The following is a 20,937-nucleotide window of genomic DNA, read 5'->3' on the forward strand; positions in this document are numbered from 1 at the left end:
TGAGTAGACAAATAAAATAAGACAGAGGGAATAAAGGCTTTTTTCTTTACCAAATATCACTAAAGTTATCAATTACGTGTCTTTTTTTGTTTAATTGAAAAAGAAGGGTCTAATAGATCTTTTTGAATGTACAACAAATGGACTAAGGGGGTGTATTCAATCCTGACTTTCATAGAGTTTTAAAGACTTTTATGAACTTTAAAAGTTTGGGGGTATTCAATTCAAACTTTTAGAGAGTCTTTAAAATTCAGGCGGTATTCAATCAAGATTTTTAAAGAGTCTTTAAAAGTTGTGTGGTATTCGATTAAGACTTTTATAGAGTCTTTAAAAGTCATATGGTATTCAAAAAGTTATGAACTTTTGTAGACTTTTTAATTTTAAGACTTTTGTAAACTTTTCCTTCTCAAATATAAATAGTTCAAATCCAACCATCAACCCCAAGATTTCAAAATTTTCTTTCTAACAACTTTGAATGTTTTCTCTCTCTACTTAAACTCTATTTTTCTCTCTATTTAAACTTTATAAACCTATCTAAATTTAATAAAATTAATTTTTTCTCCATTATCCCATATTTTCCTCATACCTAAAACTCTACCAATTTTTTTTTCTCTCGTAAACTTTACAATCTTAATCTAAAAATTCGAAATAATATTATTTTTACTTCATTATTACTTGTTTATATTGATTTTTATTTTTTCAATAAATTTTTTATCCCTAACTTTCTCTAATCTCCCTAAATACATGAACAAAGCAAATTTTTCATCATCAAGTTTTAGTATATGTTTCATAATATTCATATAAATACTTATATATTTTGATTTTTATTCTTTTTATGTTTATACTCGTAATATATATTTTTCCTATTTTTAACAAGTTACTACGAATAGCGAACTACTGTTCGTAACAATAATTTGGGGTTGCAAATAGTAGCACCTTCTTGTTGTTCGGAGTCTCTTATTGCAAATAATAGTTCTTTGCGTGATGCCTATCAATATATCAAGTGTATATATATATATATATATATATATATATATATATATATATATATATATATATATATATATATATATATATATATATATATATTACAAATATTAAATTTTTATTTTTTTTATTTTATGCAACTTGTAATTATATTTTTAAATATTTTATTTGATCAATTCTTTTATTATAAATTTTATTATTCAATATTGTTATGAATTTCTAATGAAATAATTTTTTTTTATGTTTATTAATAATATATATAAGTAATTAACATATAAGTCTCAACCTACATACTATGTAGATAAATAATAATGTTAATGTGGGTGAAGAACTATATAATAAGAAAATTTTATGATATATTATAAATGTTTTGTAAGAAAATTATATAAATGATAAGAATCAAAATCATTAAAAGTTTGTAAGGATGTATTCAATTTAGAATTTCAACGACTTTTGTAAACGTTTTAAAATAAAAAGTTGATAAAAGTCTATGAATGCTTTTTATATAGACTTTTATAGTCTTATAAAGTTTTAAAAAGTTTTGAACGACTCTATGAAAGTCAATCAAAATTTATTAAAATCTATCATTTTAAAAGTCTTTAAAACTCTACAAAAGTCATGATTGAATACACCCCCTAAAATTATTATTATTAAAATATGGATATATGACAAGTAATCTATGCCTCAAAATATATGCACAAATAAGCCCCAACAAGAATGATGGAGTAGATAGAATATGATTCTCGTACTAAAATACGACGTCGCCATGCTCGTCTGATCAACAATTTTAATATATTCCTACGAAACTTAAAATGATATTTTAACACCCAAAGTATGAATTAAAGTTTTGGGTTGCATGCTTGAAACCTGAAGCACCCATCTACTATATAAATATCCAACAAAGATTGGACCAAAATACATCTCTGTATGCAAACCTTTATTCTAAACACAAGTTGCCCTAAAGTGTTTTGAAGAATGATTACACCACAAAAACAAAACCCCAAAACACAGCTTCTTTCTTGTTTAGCCTCAGTAAAGCAGCTCCTCAAATACAGGATCAACATTTTGCCCCCATTTCCCATGGTACAATTCCAGGAGCTTCTCGGCTGGCGTCACGCCTATAACGCATATACAAATATAATGTTCAGTCGATAAATGTTTCTCTACTAAGTTAACACGCTAAGGAGGTTTCTCGTACACGGCTAAATACTTCAAAGACCAAGCATAGTTGAAATAGATTTAAGACAAACATGCGTGAACACATATAGTACTATGTTTCCCCCAGGGTTTCCCCCGGGATATAGCTCGGTGGTTGAAAGGTTGAGTGTGGGTGCACTGACCCAACAAACACGGGCAAGCATTCAGAACCTACGTCACTGAAGCACATCTCGTGATTTACCTCCTCTCACAATCCCCAAGGCAGGGGGTCAGGGGCCCTCAAGTTTAGGTTTTAAACCTATATAGTACTATGTTTCCCCCAGGCACCCCGGGGTATAGCTCAGTGGTTGAAAGGTTGAGTGTGGGTGCACTAACCCAACAAACGCCCGGGTTCGAATCCTCAATGAGGCAAGCATTCAGACCCTGCGTCACTGAGGCACATCTCGTGATTTACCTCTCCTCTCACAATCCCCAGGGCAGGGGGTGAGGGGCCGTCAGGTTTAGGGTTTAAACCTATATAGTACTATGTTACCTGTGTTGACGACTTCAGCTACTGCATTCAGAAACCCGGTTTCCTTATAGCCTCTTCTTTCCAGACCTCCCTGCACGTAAGAAGAACGAACGGATGAGTTAACTCGTAGGAAGCGCTGTAGTGACAACTTCTCAACGATATGACTGGCTACAACATGCTTTGTTTACTCACTTTCGCCAAGTGCAGAACATCTTGAGCAACATGCTTGAGCAAACCGTCTCGAAATGGTGTATTCAAACCACTTTTAGGAACCTAACAGCAAAGGTTTTCGTTAATTGTTTGTCTTGCAAGATGTTTATTTTTTCCAAAAAACGTGTTACCTTATTCCTTAACATCTCTCGTTCTCCCATAGTCCAATCTGCTGTCATGTCCAGAACACTTTGTAAAGATATATCATCATACAATAAACCAACCTGAGGTTCAAAGATCATTACCAAGAACTTAGTCTTTAGGTAAAAGGTTTCTCTACAAGTTGATAAATCTCAAAAGCCTACGATGATTAGAAGAAAATGTCACATACCCAGAAAGCAGGCAATGCACATAATCGCCGCCAAGGTCCTCCATCGGCCCCTCGCATTTCCAGGTACCTTTTAAGTCTCACCTGAAAAACGTAAGTAACTAAGTTTCAGCCATAATATAGAAACCTACATCCTAATTGAGCGAACGATTATTAAGGAAAATATTTAACAAACCCCGCATTTTGTACCTCGGGAAATATTGTTGTCAAATGGTTCTCCCAGTCATTAAGTGTGGGATATTCTCCAGGAATAGGAGGCAGTTTCCCCGCCATAAAATCCTGCCAAAGCTTTAATGTTGGTAAAGCAGGTAGAATTAAACAGGAAAGGATGATTGGTTAAAAACAATGGATTACCCTGAAGGACATTCCAGTACAATCAATATACTTCTTTTTTCGATACACAAAATACATAGGGACGTCAAGCGCATAGTCTACATACTGCTCAAACCTGTGCCCATCAAAACATAGAAACACCAAACCAACACACTAATAAGCTCATTAAAAAAAATAATAAAAAATCTTAATGTTCATAGCCCCATAACAAGCGTACTTTATGGAAAGGTAGTTTCAATATGGACAAATCTACTTTATCCCCAATCTCTCGTCCAAGAAAGAAATAGTTTTTGTGCTGTGGGGGGTGGGAGGAGGGGTGTTTCAGATTGTGCAATTTAAAAAAGAAATTAACACAAATAATCCATAATACACTTCAAAAATGATGAAAAACGTTTTTTTTTTCCCGCTTTTAGTAAAGTATATTTACAATCAGTATAAAGTCATTCATAAATGCTATGCTATCTAGCTCGATTTATCAGAATGAATGCAAGCTTACCCAAAGGAATCATCAAAGACGAAGGGAAGCATGCCAGTACGATTTCCATCCGTATCGGTCCAAATGTGGCTGGCGAAACAAAGAAAACGTGACATTTAATAACAATATTTATTGTACAGTCCATATCTTGCTCAAGAAACATCATTCAATTTACCTTCTCATACTGAGATAACCATTAGGTTTTCCTTCAGTAAAAGGTGAATTCGCAAACAGGGCTGTAGCGATCTGTTACATCATCTAGTTAGATCTATACAAGTATAGAACAAACAAACTTCCTACTAAATAACTTGTCAAAATAAAAAATAAAAATAGTTCGAATGGAAACGGGAATGGACAAAGTTTCTCACAGGCTGCAATGAAAGACCAGCACGGAACTTGTTTATCATGTCAGCTTCAGAACTGAAGTCCAGATTCACCTGAAAAAAAACAGCTATATCGATCATGCTTGCAATCCAAAACGCATACATACAATATCACATGCATGCACCATGGTTGAAAAAATTGTTAGGCGCTCCTCGGGCGTTCGGGGGGCGCCTAGCGCCTAGGTGCCCGTGTATTTTTATTTTATTTTTTATTTTTTTTAAATTTGTTTAAAAGTTTTTAATTTTTAAGACTTTAATTATAAATTATTTAATACTTTAATAGTTAATACTAAAATATTAAATATTAACCTAAAAAACATCGAGAGTTTGAACAATTGAGGGTTATTTCGCACAAAACGACGTGGTTTTGAGTGAAATAACCCATTTAAAAAAAAAGGGAACAATAGCTAATTGGCCGACTAAGGGACCTAGTCGGTGCCTAGGAGGCCTAGGCTGTCAGCGCCCAAGCGGCCTAGTCGGCCGCCTAGACCACCGATTATGGTGATACCCTAGGCGGCTAGAAAAAAGAGGTCGAGAAATGAAATGGTTTGTGTGCACCACATAAGACACCCGTGAGAGAGGAATTACATACGTACCTGAACAGTACATGTTCGAAACATCATATCATGTCCAAGTGAGCCAACTTTGGGCATGTAGTTTCTCATGATCTCATATCTCCCCTGGAGTCAAAGAGCACTATTAATAAATGCAGCAGCTAAGCAAAATTTTCCGCAATATATTTAAGTTAATGAAACATTCTTGATCATATCGCTTGAATAGATTATAAACATAAAATTCTACCTTTGGCATTATCGGTATGTCTTTTAGCGCCCATTTCGGTTGGAACCCAATTCCCAGAAATCCAATTCCCATCTCCTCTGCAACAGCCTTTACCTGTCCCATTAACAACGATTCATATTCAAGTGTCACCAAAATATTGTGAAAAACCTCTAGTATATGAAGAAATGGAGGGTTACACCAGAATGTTCGTGTTTGTTTGTACATTTTTAGGACCTTATGAGAAAAGAAAGAATTGGATACATGCAATATACTATGGTTTGATATTTAGAGCGGTAGCACATACCTGGTAAAGATGTGAATTAACCTCTGCACAAGTTTGATGCAGAGTTTCAAGTGGCGCACCGCTAAGCTCAAATTGACCACCAGGCTCCAACGATATACTTTGCTTTCCCTGCAAATAGAAAATATTGAATCAAGTTTCTTAACAGAATCACAATAAAAGACCAACATAAATAAACTTCATTAAGCTATTTCCAGAAAATCATATGAGAGATAGATGAGTGAAAAATGAAGTTGACATGCCGAAATATTTAACTTGCCACTTGTTAGTAATGTGAAAAGACTATAGTTTCAAACTTAAAACGTGGATGTTGAAGAATTTTTCAAAATTTGAAACCAAAAAATCAAAATACCTGTTTTAGCCCAATAATTTTGTCACCTTCCATTATTTTATCCCAATCAAATCTCTCAGAAATGCCATTAAGCAACTCAGCTATTTGTTCATACTTCATAGGCCGCAGAGTCTCAAACTCAAAACCAAACTTTTCATGCTCTGTACCTATCCTGTATAGCCAAGATTCACAAAACGAATCAGGTTGCTAGACAGCTTGTGTCATTTGGAGTTCATGCAAAACATATTTGAAGCTAGATTTGGTGAATTAGTCTCAAAGAAAAACCAGTGAATCAGTGATCTCATCCCATGCCATGCACTTGCTTAACAGAATTCACAATCTTCCACGCACAAATTACAAGTATTAACATAAAAACATAGGAAATTAAGCAGTTTGGCAGTGTAAAAGCATAAACCAAGTTTTAGATGCTTTCCAGAACCAACTAAAAGCATAAATATGGTGAAGAAACATATATAAGTTCACGTAATCAGCATCACAACAAAAAGTGTCTTCCATTCCTTCATAGACGGGTGAATGGGAGGGAGTAAGGTGTTTGCAAAGAAGCATTTGATTTTAATTTGAAAGTACCAAGGAAGGCTAAAAGGTGAACCTCCATTTTTCTTTTGTCTTGCATCCAGAAGCAAGATATCCAACGAGGTCTTCTTTCGTTAACGGCTCTGCAGCAGTAACAACATCCTCCGTTGGAGGACTTGCAGCAACAGTCAACCCCCCGTGTCCTCGTCTAGATTCCAAACGCAACCCTTGCATACCCTTTGATGAACTCCGCGAAGAGGAAGAGAAACCAAAACCAATTTCATTCCTTTTGAACATCTCCATACTGTTCACAACACCTTTACATTTTACCACTTCTGAATGCATGCCATATGATGGCCCAGACTGGGACATCAACGCCATGCTTTTTGCCTGCAAAATTATCAACCAAGCACTTCATACTACTAGCAAACTAAATCAGAAATGGCAGTTTGCAGTGAGCAACCTTCACAATGCATAAAACACAATAGTATTTCACACTTTATCCAACTCAAGATTCAGTATTCAGCCAAGTGATTATACAATTCTGCTCATTTTCAGAAAAATGAATTCTGAAATGCAACCAAACATTGAAAATAAAAATGTTTTCCGAAAAATATGACTCATTTTCCAAAACTCATTTTCAACACACCCAAAGTTTTAGGAATTAGGAAGATAATTCATTAATTCTACACTGAATTACACACCTCTGGAATACATCAAAATGAGTAGCAAAAATTAAGAGAAAACACAAAAAATAAAATTGGAACACTCAAGAAAACATAATAATAGAGATGGGATTTTGGTAAAAATCAATTCTTGATCCACAGACTCTCCCCAAATTGACGACAAAGTAAAAATTGACCTGGATTGAGCAAGCAGAGAGCAAGAATTCTAGGGTCTGCGAGAAATTGAGAGATAAATGGTGTGGAGGGAGTAGTAGTCGGGTGAAGGGGAAGGAATATCAGTGGGAATATATATAGAGAAATGGTGTATGTATATGTCTCTGTTGCATTGTGCGGGCTAGTAATGATTTCCTGTCTTTCTTGCTCTCTTGTAGCAGTAAAATATTACATATAAAAGGAAAAAATACATAAAAGGCAAAAATATTTAATGTTATAAATGGCGAATGGACATGGGCATTGGGCTGTTGGGCATAGTAAGGCTGCGGCACTGTCCACGCTCTTTTCCGTGGTCTCCTCTCCTCTTTGCGACATGTCATATGAGCTGTGCATATTTCGGTGTAAAATCCATTACAGGCGTTTGGTTAGAAGGGGGAATTATGTGGGAAAGGAATTGTAATTTTATGGGAGTTGAATTATTGGGAATAAAGTGAGAATTTAAATTCCAATATTTGGTTGACAGGAATAGAATTACTGGGAATTTCAATTTCAATGTTTGGTATACATGAGAATTGAAAGGGAATAAGTATTATAAAGTAAAAAATGTCCATTATTGTTGTTAGACATTAATTTTAGGTTAAAAAAGGAAGGGGTAATTTTGACTAATCACTATCTTTTTTTCCCAGGAATTAAAATTCCAGAAGGGGGCATGTGGTTTTAATTCCATGAAAATGGGGGAATTGCAATTTCCTCCAACCAAATTATGGAATTTAATGGTCTTTGGAATTAGGTGGGAATTAAGTGGGAAGGGAATTTAAAATCCCTCCAACCAAACGCCCTGTTAGTTGATGATACCTCTATAATATGTCAAACATTTTATACTCAAATGATATATTTGCGGATTGTAACTCTCTTTGAAAAAATGTCACAAGATCGAATCCCGATGATGGGGTATTGACTTTTTGAACTGTAATAATACTTTATTCCTTTGTTTTTACTTTCCTCAATTTCTTATTTCTCTAATTTTTACATGTTTAAATTTTTTTATTTTTTTTCAAATTCATTTTTGGAACTTTTTTTTAATAAAATAGTGTTATAAATTATGTTTACAAATAAATAAATCGTAGTAACATGAATGAATATAATATGAATTAATGGATGGTTTGTGTAATTATCTTTAAAACACAGCTGGAATATCTTTAAAACACAGCTGAAAAATTACAATTCAGGATGAGTTATATTATACTATATGTGCTCAAAATCCTTACCAACTATTTTCTAATGTGGTGAATAATGATTAATTGCTAGTAAAGTTGATATTCTTTCATATTTTGACCAATAAAATAAGGAGATGTCGGCAAACGAATATTCTATTATTGCGGTCTTATATATTTGAGAGAAAGATACTATGTAATAAGTAATACTCTTTAGAAAATATTAGTCCCTCAACTTTTTTTTTTTTCATTTGGTAAAAAAAAATCGAAAGAGAGGGGCGACTTGAAAACCATGTTAGTGATCTCTCATGATGATGTTTCTCCTTGCATTGTGGGAATATTTGAACGATTTTTCAATGTCAAAGTGACCAATGTCATACATATTTAATTACATGCGGAAAGTAATTTTGTAATTTATAATTTTGAAGTATTAAAATGATTAAACAAGAATGAGAAAGACTAAAATTGAATTGGTGCATTCCATTTTGACTTGGTGGTGTTGATCATAGGTGATTGCACTTCTAATTTTTATTTTTATTTGTTTAATAATTATCTTTCAAGTTCCTTTATACTTTGCAATACGTAAACTTAGCTTAATAGTGAGCAGTGACTGCAACTTCTAAGCAACTGTATGAAAGCAGCCATCGTATCAAATTTGGTGAAAAATATCACAATACAAAATAAATAAAATCAAACTATATAATATCACCCAGAGGGGGGGGGGGGGGTCGAATCTCATGACAAAGAATTTTTTAGAAATGCGATTAAATTTTGTTCATCCATCGCAACAAAAAAAAAATATTAAATTAAAAACACGTGATACTTTTATAAACATGTAGAACTTACACATAATTTATGGTAAAATTAACGTTACTTTGAGATAAAATAGTGTCGTTTTGGAGGTCAAAAAGTAAGGTTTTACTTTGTATATAAGCTCAAATGAGTTAAAATAAAGTCAGGGTAGCATTTTTTGTAAATACGCAGAAGCTTTTATGGATAAGCTAAGTACGAGGAATTGCATCCTTTTGTGAAAAGCTCGCATTATATATTTTAGACTAATACCCATAGATATATCAAGAATTATAGATAGTTTTAGGATAGACTGAACAAAATTTATTATCATTTCTCACAAAAATCACTATATATATTCTCAATTTCTCATATGTTCTTCTTCATATATACTCTATATATGAGAAAGTCTATGATACTTATTGACACCAATGCCACTTGTACCATATATAAGACAGAAATTTTAAGAATACTTTAAATTTGTTTCGAATATTATGAAGACATCATCACCATAATACCTAATACAAACTCAAAGCATCATACACTACTACAAGTCTATGTTAGTCATATTATCGGGGCTACTTTGTTTGAGACAAGGTCGCTTCCGGAGACATGGTGGTTAACTTTGTGTCGACTAAGGACCAACTGGCGAATATCTTCACCAAATCATTACCCGGCCCGCGGTTTGTTTCTTTGTGTGACAAGCTCAATGTGGTTATGCACCCTTCTTGTGCTTGAGGGAGAGTGTTAGTCATATTATTGTTATTATTATTATTCCTGTAACATTTGATAAAGTCAATAAATTAGTATTGTGGCTAGCCTATTGTATAGGAATAGTTTTCGTAGAATAATTTGCTTTTGTATTGTAATAGTTATTATTTTACCAACTGAATGAATCATCACCAATCTCATCGTCTACAAACTCAAATAAGTAACGAAAGTTCCTATTATGTGTTTATTCTTAAAGGTCCTGTTGGCATCTAATGCTTTTGTGGTCAAATCCAACACTAAAAAAGCTTACACATAAAGCAAACAAAGAATCATAACGCATTGAATTAAAAATTGGCAATGATATATTTGGGTCTCGTAGTTAACATTGTTTGAGTCTTCATTATTTTTTTTAAAGAATATTTAACACTATATATATCATTGTAATCAATTATTATAAGTTATGAGACAACCCATCCAAATTAGTCGGACAGTTAGTTTGGTAACCACAAGATTTCAAGTTTAATTCCCTGTGGTCTTTTGTTGTCTAGGGTAATAAGGCGAACTTTAACAATTTTTAATTCTCATTAATGGTTATCTAACAAATTTTACTCATATTGTTTAGTGGGATTGTGGTGGTGATGTTGGTGTCGGGATACTAGCTTGAAGATGGATGAGAGAGACCAAAAAATAAAGAATCATCAAATTGAACATTTTTTCATTGATCAAAATTCTTTTGATTTTATTTTCTTTTGATTAGTCAAACACTAAAAAATTTTAAAAATAACTTCCAAAAGATATTTTCTGAATTTTCAAACGGACCTTAATTAAATAAGACACTTTTATTTGTGGGCTACTTCATGAATAAGTGAAAAGAAATGGACGTCCAGTCAAGATTGGAGGGGAAGTAATATGTCACTGCTTATGAAATATGTCATTATATTGCTTATATTTTAGTATAGTACTTCTTTTAATTATATATTAATCATAAGGATAAAGTGAAACAATAATGAAAGAGACACAAATAGTAAATAAGTAACCTATATATAGTACGGAGTATATGGAAATAATTTACTGTAGTGTTTACATTGGTATATTATTAATGATAATTAATTGCTTTAGGTATAAAGGATCATATGAAAGCAATGCCGTAAAAAATGCGGTATAATAATATGTAAAGTTAGATTGGGGCAGGGGCTAACGCTTCCATTGAGATTTGAACTCACAACCTCTCATATAAGAATCTAACCCAAGTGTCATTAGACCACAAGATCTTGGCAAATGTGAAACTTCATAGTTACTAAATTAAGAGCATCCACACTAGTAGTTATTTAGGAGTTATTTCTACATGAATTCTCTCCACTCAAAGTTAATAGCTGATGTGGGGAGGAGTTATTTCAAAAATATTTCTTATGCAAAGTATGGTATATTTGTGGTCCCAATAAGTAAGAGAAATAATTAAAATATAGTGAGTTAAATGGTGGGTGCATAAAAAACTGAGAAATAACTCAAAATTGATGTGGAGAAGGGTTTTTTGTAATTGAATGAGATGATAGAGGATGAGGTGGATGCTGGGACCCACAAATAACTTAGAAATAACCTCAACTGATAAGGATGCTCTAAGTGTCCAACTAACTCTCCAATCAATTTGGCTAGGATTGTATCATTCTATGTTGAATGCAACTTTATTCTCATTTGAACTTTGACTTACTAGAAAGTCTACAATCGTTACTCGAAGGTGCGTTTTAGGAGAAGTCTGCCTTGTGATTCTATCTGACAGAAAATCACAAAGAGGTCAACTAATGTAGATTATTCATAGTTAACTGCTTCAAACCGAGAAAGCAAATAAATAACTACTTCAACTAAAAATCAAATTTAAAATCTTGTGACTACTTTACCAATCAATTGACCAACTAAGTGGAGTTGTCCATTCTTCTTTGACCTAATGGTTGGGTTCGTCAAGTTTAGCCCTTGTTCGATTCGAGACATGACGTTGTGGCTTATTATGGAGAGATGTGGTTAAATGGTTAGTGTTCATTTACTTACCACCAATTGATTTTAAGTAGGATATGACAATCAGATAATCAAAAAATTTCATGGTTAAATTGTACTTGACTTATCGCAAGTAATCACATGATAAGTGATCATTTAAAAATAAGCATAGTGTAATACTGAGAGGCGCTGAGATCCATTAGTTTACTTAACCGTTCTTTTGGCTTTTGTATTAGACGCCTTTGATTTTGATATTCCATGTACCCATCATTTCACCTAAAAAGGAACGGTGCTAATCAATGGCTGCTTCTAAAATTATCTTCTTTTTGTTTTTTTTTTTTGTTTGAAACAAAATAGTGGTTATATTATGAGCTTGTTTCAGTTGTTTGGTACTCCTTATTTGGTAAATGGTAAATGATAAATTTATCAATATTTTAGTGAATTTGTTACTTTTGACATTTTGACTTAATCAAAACAAACTTCAAATATTGCAAAATGGAGCATTTGAAATTTGACATTTTGGAGAAAAATAATTTGTTTTTCAAAAGGCCGCTCACTTGAAACTATAATATTTAAAAAAGTAAAAAAAAAAAAAATGAAGAAGTGTTAAATAGGTCCATCTACTATTGCCAAGTGCTCAATTCCACCACGAACTAAATTAAAGGCTAATTAACCATACTTACATGCTAAATTTGTTCAATTGACTTTTTTTACAGATTGCTAACAAGTTACCAATTCAATTATTAAAAATTAATTTAAAAATTAAAAAAAAAAAAAGAAATTTCACAAGCCTAATGACTTTTATTATTATTTTTAGTTTTTTTTATCCTAAGTTAATATTATTTAACTAGTCCATTAAGCATGCCTCGATGTGATAGAGACGGAAGCTGAATCGCTCTCGGCCGTGTCCTCACCGGTGGCGACCCGTCGGTCTCCAGAGGACCAAGACTTGTTGGAAAGAAGCACCAAGAAAGCGAAACGAGGCCGCGAAGCAATAGAATCACCCCTGCCGATGCATGCAAGGGAGAACTCTCAAGAAACGCCAGTTGCAGCAGGGGCCTCCACCCCAGATTCGCAACAATGGAGAACTCCAGACGCGACTCCGAATCAAGCTTGGACACGCAGAGAAGTCGGAGGCCTTCCGGACAAAGAAGTGGACTCGGATGATGACGTAATGGATTAAGAAAACACAGAGTCGATGTTTCCGGTGATACAGGTTACTAAAGAGGAGAAGGAATGGTTGAGACGTCCATGGCGTCGATCCCTCATTATTAGGGTACTGGGAAGGACAGTCGACTACTCATATCTCCTGCAAAGGCTTCAGCACATGTGGAAGCCGGAGTCCACCTTCGAATTATTCGCCCTAGCTCACGATTATTACATAGCAAAGTTCCAATCACTAGCAGACTACGATTCTGCCAAGTTTGGGGGACCCTGGATAATCTTGGGACACTATCTGGTGGTTCAAGAATGGGAGCCCAATTTCATCCCATCCAAGAACAAGACCAAGAAGCTGCTAGTATGGGTTCGGTTCCCGGAGCTACCAATAGAGTATTTCGACGAGGAATTCCTTAAGAAGATAGGGAAAACAATAGGCCGGCCAGTAAAGATCGATACAACGACCAGTTTGGCATCCATAGGAAAATTCGCGAGAATCTGTGTAGAAATTGATATCACTAAACCTTTATTGTCTAAATTTGTTTTGCATTTCATGGATTGGCCCATTGAGTACGAGGGGATAAATCTGATTTGTTTCAAATGCGGTATATATGGCCATCACTAAGAGTATTGTGGCAAGGAAGGAGTTGAAGGAGGGGCTAACTCTGGGCAAAACGTTGAAATCGCGGAGGCGGCAGCCCCACCGGTGGAGAAGCAAAAGTCGCAGGAAAGGTTTGGGGCTTGGATGCTCGTTACTTAGAAAGAAAGAAGAGGTCGAACCAAGAACAATGTTCAACCAGGTGCTCGTGAAGCGGGAGCAGGTGGCCAAGCAGCAACCAATAACGCCCCAGCATTCGAAGGTCTTGGGGACCATTCGCGGTTTTCCACCCTTAATGGCTTGGATGAAAATATGCAGGAAGTGAACGAACAGGACATGGGGCTGGAATTTCAACAACCAGTCACGGCCCTACCTAGAATCAGAACCAATCATCGCAATCCCCAAAGACAGTCGGAGCAAAACTTCAGAGGTCCTGAACTGAGAGCGACGGAGCACATCATCACCTAGAACCAAACCGTGGCAATACCTCGCCGGGGCTTCAGAGCAAGAGCAAGAGGCCGGGGAGCGAGGGGTGGTACTCCTAATCGTGCAACAGCTGAGGATGAACATACAGTCGTCCGAGGCTCTAATCGCGGAAGGGGCATCATTGTCTCCACGGTTCACCATGCTTTCACTCACCCTGTATCACCAATGATAGCAGGTACTATGGACGGTTTTAAGGAAAACCCACCGGATATAGTATCAAATATGACAGATTCTATGAATAGTTTTAAGGAAAATCCACCAGAGATAGTACCAAACATGGCAGATTTTATGAATGGTTTTAAGGAAAATCCTCCGGATCCAGCACCTAATATGGATGGTAGAACTATAACGCCGGATGGGCCATGGTCGATGATGAACGCCCCGCTGCCCCTCGTGGGCATTTGGTATCCAGCCACATGCGTCTTTAACGCATTTTTCCTTTGCTTCTTTTGTTTAAATGATTTTCTTAGTTTGGAACTGCCAGGGTGCGGCCTCCAAATCATTTTGGTGCACTCTTAATAAGTTTTGCAATCTCTACAAACCTTTTATTGTTTGTCTTCTGGAAACAAAAGTCTCTAGCACCCATGCTAATTCTATCTGCCACAAATTCGGTTTTGATGAATAACTTAGAGTTGAAGCAGTGGGCTTCTTGGGTGGCATATGGGTTTTTTGGAAAGACTTCTTGTCTATAGATATAATCTGTAGTAATCTACAGTTTGTTTCGCTACAGGTCAGTGACAATCAATCGGAGCCATGGATGTTATCACTAGTTTATGGCAGTCCCATTCATTATCTTCGTAGACAATTGTTCTCAGAACTCTCTCACAATAATAGCCAGATTCCTTGGCTTGTCACCGGAGATTTCAACTCAGTCACATGCCAACAGGAAGTTAGTAACGCATACCACTTCTCTTGGTTCAGATGTGCAGATTTCAACAGATGGATTTTCAGAGAAGGCTTGATGGATCTAGGTTACGAAGGAGCCAAGTTTACTTGGATGAGGGGCCCCGGCACATCCACATTTAAAGGTGCGCGCCTCGATCGTGCTCTTGGTAATCTAGAATGGAATCTCAGATTTCCAAACTCTTCGGTAAAGCATCTCCCAATGGTAAGCTCCGATCATTCTCCACTACTTATTCGGTCATCATTACATCCACTGGAAGCTCCAAACAAACCTTTCAGATTCAACTTTGCTTGGTCAACCCATTCCACCTTTCTGTCTCTAGTTCATTGTATCTGGAAGGAGAACTGCGACATAGTATGCAACAATCGGGCCATGGCCGAGGCGTTGACATTATGGAACAAGAATACTTTTGGGAACATATTCCAAAGGAAGAAGCATCTCCTAGCAAGGCTGGGCGGAGTCCAACGAAGCTTAGCTTCCAATACCCACTCCGATTTGTTAAGACTAGACAAGAAGTTGAGATTGGAATTAGAGGAAACACTACATCAAGAGGAATTGGTTTGGTTTCAACGATCTAGAGAGGAGTGGATTACTTCTGGGGACCGCAACACTCACTTCTACTACGCTACAACCATGGCTGGTAATAAGAAAGGTTGAGTAACATCTTTGAAAGATGAGAACGACAATTGGATCTCACAGGGCAGTGAGGTCGCAACGCATGTTAGAGATTACTTTGTTAGCTTATTTTCTGAAGACCAACATAGAAGTCCAGGAGCCCCCCCTGCATGGACACTTTCCCAGAATACTGGAGAACAAATGGCAAGCTATCAATGGCCAATTCGAAATGTAAGAAATTAAGTAGGTACTCTTCGACATGCCTCCCTGCAAGGCTCCAGACCCTAACGGTTTCACACCAGGCTTCTATCAAAAAGCTTGGAGTATAGTCGGGGGCAGTCTGCTCAAGCTGGTATGGAAGTTCTTCGAAGATGGCATCCTACCGAAAGGAACTAATGACACCTTTATCTCACTAATCCCGAAGGTGGATAATCCGGACACGGTGAAGCAATTCAGACCCATTGGTCTCTGTAATGTTCATTACAAACTCATTACGAAATCAATGGCTTCCAGACTAAAGAATATCTCCATGAAGCTGATCGGCCAGCACCAGACAAGTTTTGTCCCAGGGAGGTTGATCACAGAAAATATATTAGTTTACCAGGAAGTTTTACATTCTATGAGAATCAGGAAAGGCAATCTTGGTTGGCTAATCATGAAGATAGATTTAGAGAAAGCATATGACAGGCTTTCTTGGAGCTTCATTGATGACACTTTGAATGATATTAGCTTCAACCATGTGTGGAGGAAGAATATATATGAATGCATATCTTCCTCAAGACTGTCAATTCTATGGAATGGGCAGCAGATGCAGTGGAAAGACGAGGAGGAATATATATGAATGCATATCTTCCTCAAGACTGTCAATTCTATGGAATGGCCAGCAGACGCAGTGGAAAGAGCGGGACGACAAGTCCTTGCACAATCCGTCCTTTCAACTATTCCGTATTACACGATGCAGACAACCCTCCTTCCAGCTGCTTTAATTGATTCCATGGAGAAGCTTATAAGGAATTTCCTATGGGGAAGTAAAGTAGGTGAGAGAAGGTTCCATTTGGTAAATTGGGATGTGGTGACAAGGAGCTAAGCAAAAGCAATGGGTGGCATTGAGATTCGAACCAGGAGCTAAGCAAAACCAATGGGTGGCATTGAATTCGAACCCATGACATTTGGCATGACTCTGGTACCAAATTAAAGCATGTGCTCCATCTCAACTAAAAGCCTAAGCTGATAGTTAAATTGCACATTAATGACTAGATGCTCAACAAGAGTGACGCTGTTTTGGCAGGACAAATGGATCAAGAATAGTCCCTTGAAGGATGTGGCACTCACTGATCTGACTCAGACAGAGCTTGGAAGAATGGTCGCGAGCTATTGGAGTCCTGAAAGGGGATGGACTTGGGAACACCTGAACCACGTTCTACCCGAGGAAGCTTTAAGGAAACTGGCAGCGTTCATCATTGTAGACGAGCCTGATGCTGAGGATAATATTGGCTGGTCGAAAGACGTCTCTGGAAACTTCACGGTAAGTTCTGCTTATGGAATTGCTTCGGGCGAATCAACCTTGGTGGAAGTAGCCAAGTGGAATAGCATATGGAAGCTTAAAGTTCCTAATCGCATTCGCTCGTTCCTTTGGCTGGTTGCTCACGAAAGGATCATGACGAATAACAATAGAATGCAAAGAGGTCTGACTACTTGCAATAAATGCTGGGCCTACAGTGACTTGACAGAAGATATTGATCATGTTTTGAGGTCTTGCCCGCTAGCAAAGGAACTATAGATAGCTGTCTTACCGGAGGACTTCGAGAGGAAAAGTTTGCTTCCTTTCACCGTATGGTTGAACGATGAAATATCGAGAAAAGGGGATGCTAAAGCTCCGATCAAAATGAACTCCCTGTTTGCCATCACTGTGTGGTGGAGGCGCAATGAAACTGCTTTTAACAACAATACGAAACCCCTTGGTCTTAAAATCTCTTGGGTTAGAGCCAAATATGAGGAAGTGATTTGTGTTTTTGGGAGAGGCAGGGGCTCGCTGAATCCTCGGTCTTCATCGTTTTGGAAGCAGATTTGCTGGGAAAGACCTCAAGAAGGGTATGTGAAACTGAATGTAGACGGGTCTGTCCAATTCAACTCCAACAAAGTGAGCTGTGGTGGCCTTATTCGAGATAGCATAGGATCATGGTCTCAAGGGTTTGTGTATAATATTGGGAGATGTTCCCCGCTTGAAGCGGAGGCATGGGCCATATTAAAAGGAATCCGGCTAGCTACCCACTTGGGCAATAAGAGGATGATCATCGAGAGTGACTCTGCTGAAGCTATCAGATACATCAACGATGGTGGCCCCCCTCGTATTGCGGCACATAACATCTTGGCAGCCTGCAGATTAGAGCTCGGCAGGTTCGAAAGCTGGCGTATAGAAGCAATCACCAGAGAACAGAATTTTACTGCGGATCGACTTGCGTACTATTCCAGAAATTTTCCCCTGGGCATGCATGTGCTGATCCCCCCCCCCCCCCCCCCTGAAGAGCTGCTAGGCTGCCTTGAAGATGACAAAGAAGGAATTCCTTCTTGGCGTTTTTTGTACAATACATCACAACTTTAAACTTTCTTGTTTTCTGGGTTTCCCCCTTCCTATTGAAATAAAAAAAACTAGTCCATTAAGCATAATGACTTTTTAGCCACAATTAATTGTTTTCCCCTCTGTAGTCAACAACGATTACGAACGAAAAAAGAGAGATCAGGAGCATTCTTCGGCCATGGCAGCGACTTGCATTGGCTATGAAATTCTGTTTTTTTTATTTAATTTTTAAATTATTTTTAAATTAGTTTTTTAATAATTGGATTGGTAACCTGTTAGCAATCTGCAAAAAAAAAAAAAAAAAAAAAAAGTCAATTGAACAAATTTAGCAGGTAAGTGTGGTTAATTAGACTTTAGTTTAGTTCGTGGTGGGAATTAAGCACTTGACCGTAATAGATAGGCCTATTTGACACTTCTCCCTAAAAAAAATTAAGCGTGTGTTTGGTTGGCAGGTTTAGCACTCAGGTATGGGTATAAAAGTGATTGTTATTGTTTGATTGAATGATTTTTAAAACACTACTATGGGTTTGAAATACCCCATTAATGAAAAAACTCATTCCCTTATTTTATAAGGCCAGGTTTCATCCCATTATTCATCCTTAGCCTAATCATTTACATTACACCGTACTACCAAACATGCAAAATATTTTCACCAAAATTCATTACTATTATCAAATATTTGATACACATTCCGATTCCGATTCCCATGTGCGAACCAAACACACCCTAACTGTATTTTAGAAAGGAGCCTTAGTCTCCAATTGTGTTGCCCATCCAATATGGAATCTCGGATGGGCAATTAGTATTTGGGAGAGGGTCGTTGAGCTCCCCTTCACTTACTTTTTCTATGTGTAATCATTTACAAAGGGGGTTACTTCCTTGGCAAATTATGCAAGATTCTAAGGTGGACACGGTTTGAAAATGGCGTCGTTTTGGTGAAAAATGACGCCGTGTCAATTAAAACAAAATTTTGCTTCCTTTCGCGGTTAACGGCGTTTGTCTTCAGAAAGTCTATTTTTATAATTACTGAACTCTATATTCATAATTATAGAACTCTATGTTCATAATTTTTGAACTTCATATTCACAATTACAGAACTTTATGTTCATAATTATAAAACTCTACGTTCATAATTTTTGAACTCTAGAAGTCTATGTTCATAATTAGTGAACTCTATGTTCATAATTATAGAATTCTATGTTCATAATTATTAAACTCCATATTCACAATTATCGAACTCTATATTCACAACGTCTCGCTGAGTTGTTTTGACAATTTTTTTTTAAAAAAAATCTGATTAGTGGAGGAAAACGGCATTGTTACTCCAAAATTGCCAAACGGCGTCGTATTGCAACCGTGTCCACCCCGTGTCCACCTTGCAAGGTGGACACAGTTCCACTGCATAACAATTGCACTTCCTTTGTATTATCATTATTATTATCATTATCATTATCATTATCATTAGTAGGAGGAGGGAGACCTTAACTAAAGTATCATTTTAATTTCATTACAAGTTCATTTGATAATGTACATGTATGTATGAGTTATGCTATTCAGTTTCATTTTATACACACAATAAGTTTATTATTACATCTCTGAAGTATTATTTTAGTTTTACTACAGATTCACTTGTTAGTATACATATCTGTAACGATCTACACCATTGATTCACGGTAGCAAAATTATTCCTTTTAATTAAAAGAAACGACATCATATTAGACCATGGTTATGGGAAATTATGCTGTGAAACCGTGTCCACCTTACAAGGTGGACACGGTTCCAAAACTGTTCATAATTATGAATATATAGTTCAAAAATTATGAACATATAGTTCTATAATTATGAACATAGAGTTGTGAGCATAATTATGAACATATTCTGTAATTATGAATATGGAGAATTGGAGATACAATAATTGTGAATATGAAGTTCAAAAATTATGAATATATAACTTTATAATTATGAATATATAATTCAGTAATTATGAACATAAAGTTCTGTAATTGTGAATATAGAGTTTAATAATTATGAATAAGAATTTGAATTTAAAAAATTATAAATATATAACTTTATAATTATGAACATATAGTTCAGTAATTATAAACATAGAACCGTGTCCACCTTGCAAGGTGGACACGGTTCCACAGCATAACGTTCCACTATTGTGTTGGCCATGGTCCACTGTGTAACGATTGGAAATGAAGATGCAAATTATTGTGTGGACCATCCACATGGTCCACACAATTGTGTGGACTATAAATATTAGGCACATTTTTAATATATTAAAAGTACATTATTTTTGTACTGAAGATATATTACTTTTGTACTGAAAACATATTATATAAAATAATGTATCATTAATATATTAAAAATGTATTTTCAAAAACGTACCTTACGTACATAAATAATGTAAGCTTTGGACTAGTCCATTAAAGATGATGTTCTTACTAATCAGCCCAATTAATAGGCCCGACAGCAGAACAAAATTCTGGATTGTCCATCTATCCCTATATTTATTGGAGCGTTATGCTGTGCATCCGTATGCACCATGCATGGTGCATACGGGCAAATTATTTTATGCACCGCGGTGCATAATCAATTATGCACCACGCGTCTTTTTTTTAAATGAAAATTAACAGTGTTTATTTCCGCCGTTTTGCACCCTTTTACAAAAAGTAACTCTGTTATTCAGTGTCATTTTGTATACACTGCAGTTTCAGTTGAACAC

General features: G+C 36.1%; 2 protein-coding genes across 2 annotated transcripts; one reads left to right on the forward strand and one right to left on the reverse strand.

The window, feature by feature from the left end:
* Positions 1-1,757: 1,757 nt before the first annotated feature.
* LOC109189787 (glutamate--cysteine ligase, chloroplastic-like) lies at positions 1,758-7,391 on the reverse strand. The gene is made up of 16 exons (XM_019340415.1): positions 7,191-7,391; positions 6,405-6,718; positions 5,816-5,966; positions 5,467-5,574; positions 5,184-5,276; positions 4,979-5,062; positions 4,368-4,436; positions 4,175-4,245; positions 4,021-4,089; positions 3,546-3,639; positions 3,381-3,470; positions 3,195-3,275; positions 2,995-3,087; positions 2,846-2,926; positions 2,675-2,744; positions 1,758-2,102 (listed from the first exon to the last, which is right to left on the reverse strand). The coding sequence occupies exons 2-16, from the start codon at positions 6,707-6,709 to the stop codon at positions 2,014-2,016; spliced, it is 1,548 nt and encodes a 515-aa protein (XP_019195960.1). The 5' UTR covers positions 6,710-6,718; positions 7,191-7,391; the 3' UTR covers positions 1,758-2,013.
* Positions 7,392-13,068: 5,677 nt separating this feature from the next.
* Positions 13,069-14,094, forward strand: LOC109189684. The gene is made up of 2 exons (XM_019340296.1): positions 13,069-13,633; positions 13,793-14,094. The coding sequence occupies exons 1-2, from the start codon at positions 13,069-13,071 to the stop codon at positions 14,092-14,094; spliced, it is 867 nt and encodes a 288-aa protein (XP_019195841.1).
* Positions 14,095-20,937: the final 6,843 nt, after the last annotated feature.

The sequence above is a fragment of the Ipomoea nil genome, unplaced genomic scaffold (assembly GCF_001879475.1).
Source record: "Ipomoea nil cultivar Tokyo-kokei standard unplaced genomic scaffold, Asagao_1.1 scaffold1562, whole genome shotgun sequence".
Classification (NCBI taxonomy): Eukaryota; Viridiplantae; Streptophyta; class Magnoliopsida; order Solanales; family Convolvulaceae; genus Ipomoea; species Ipomoea nil.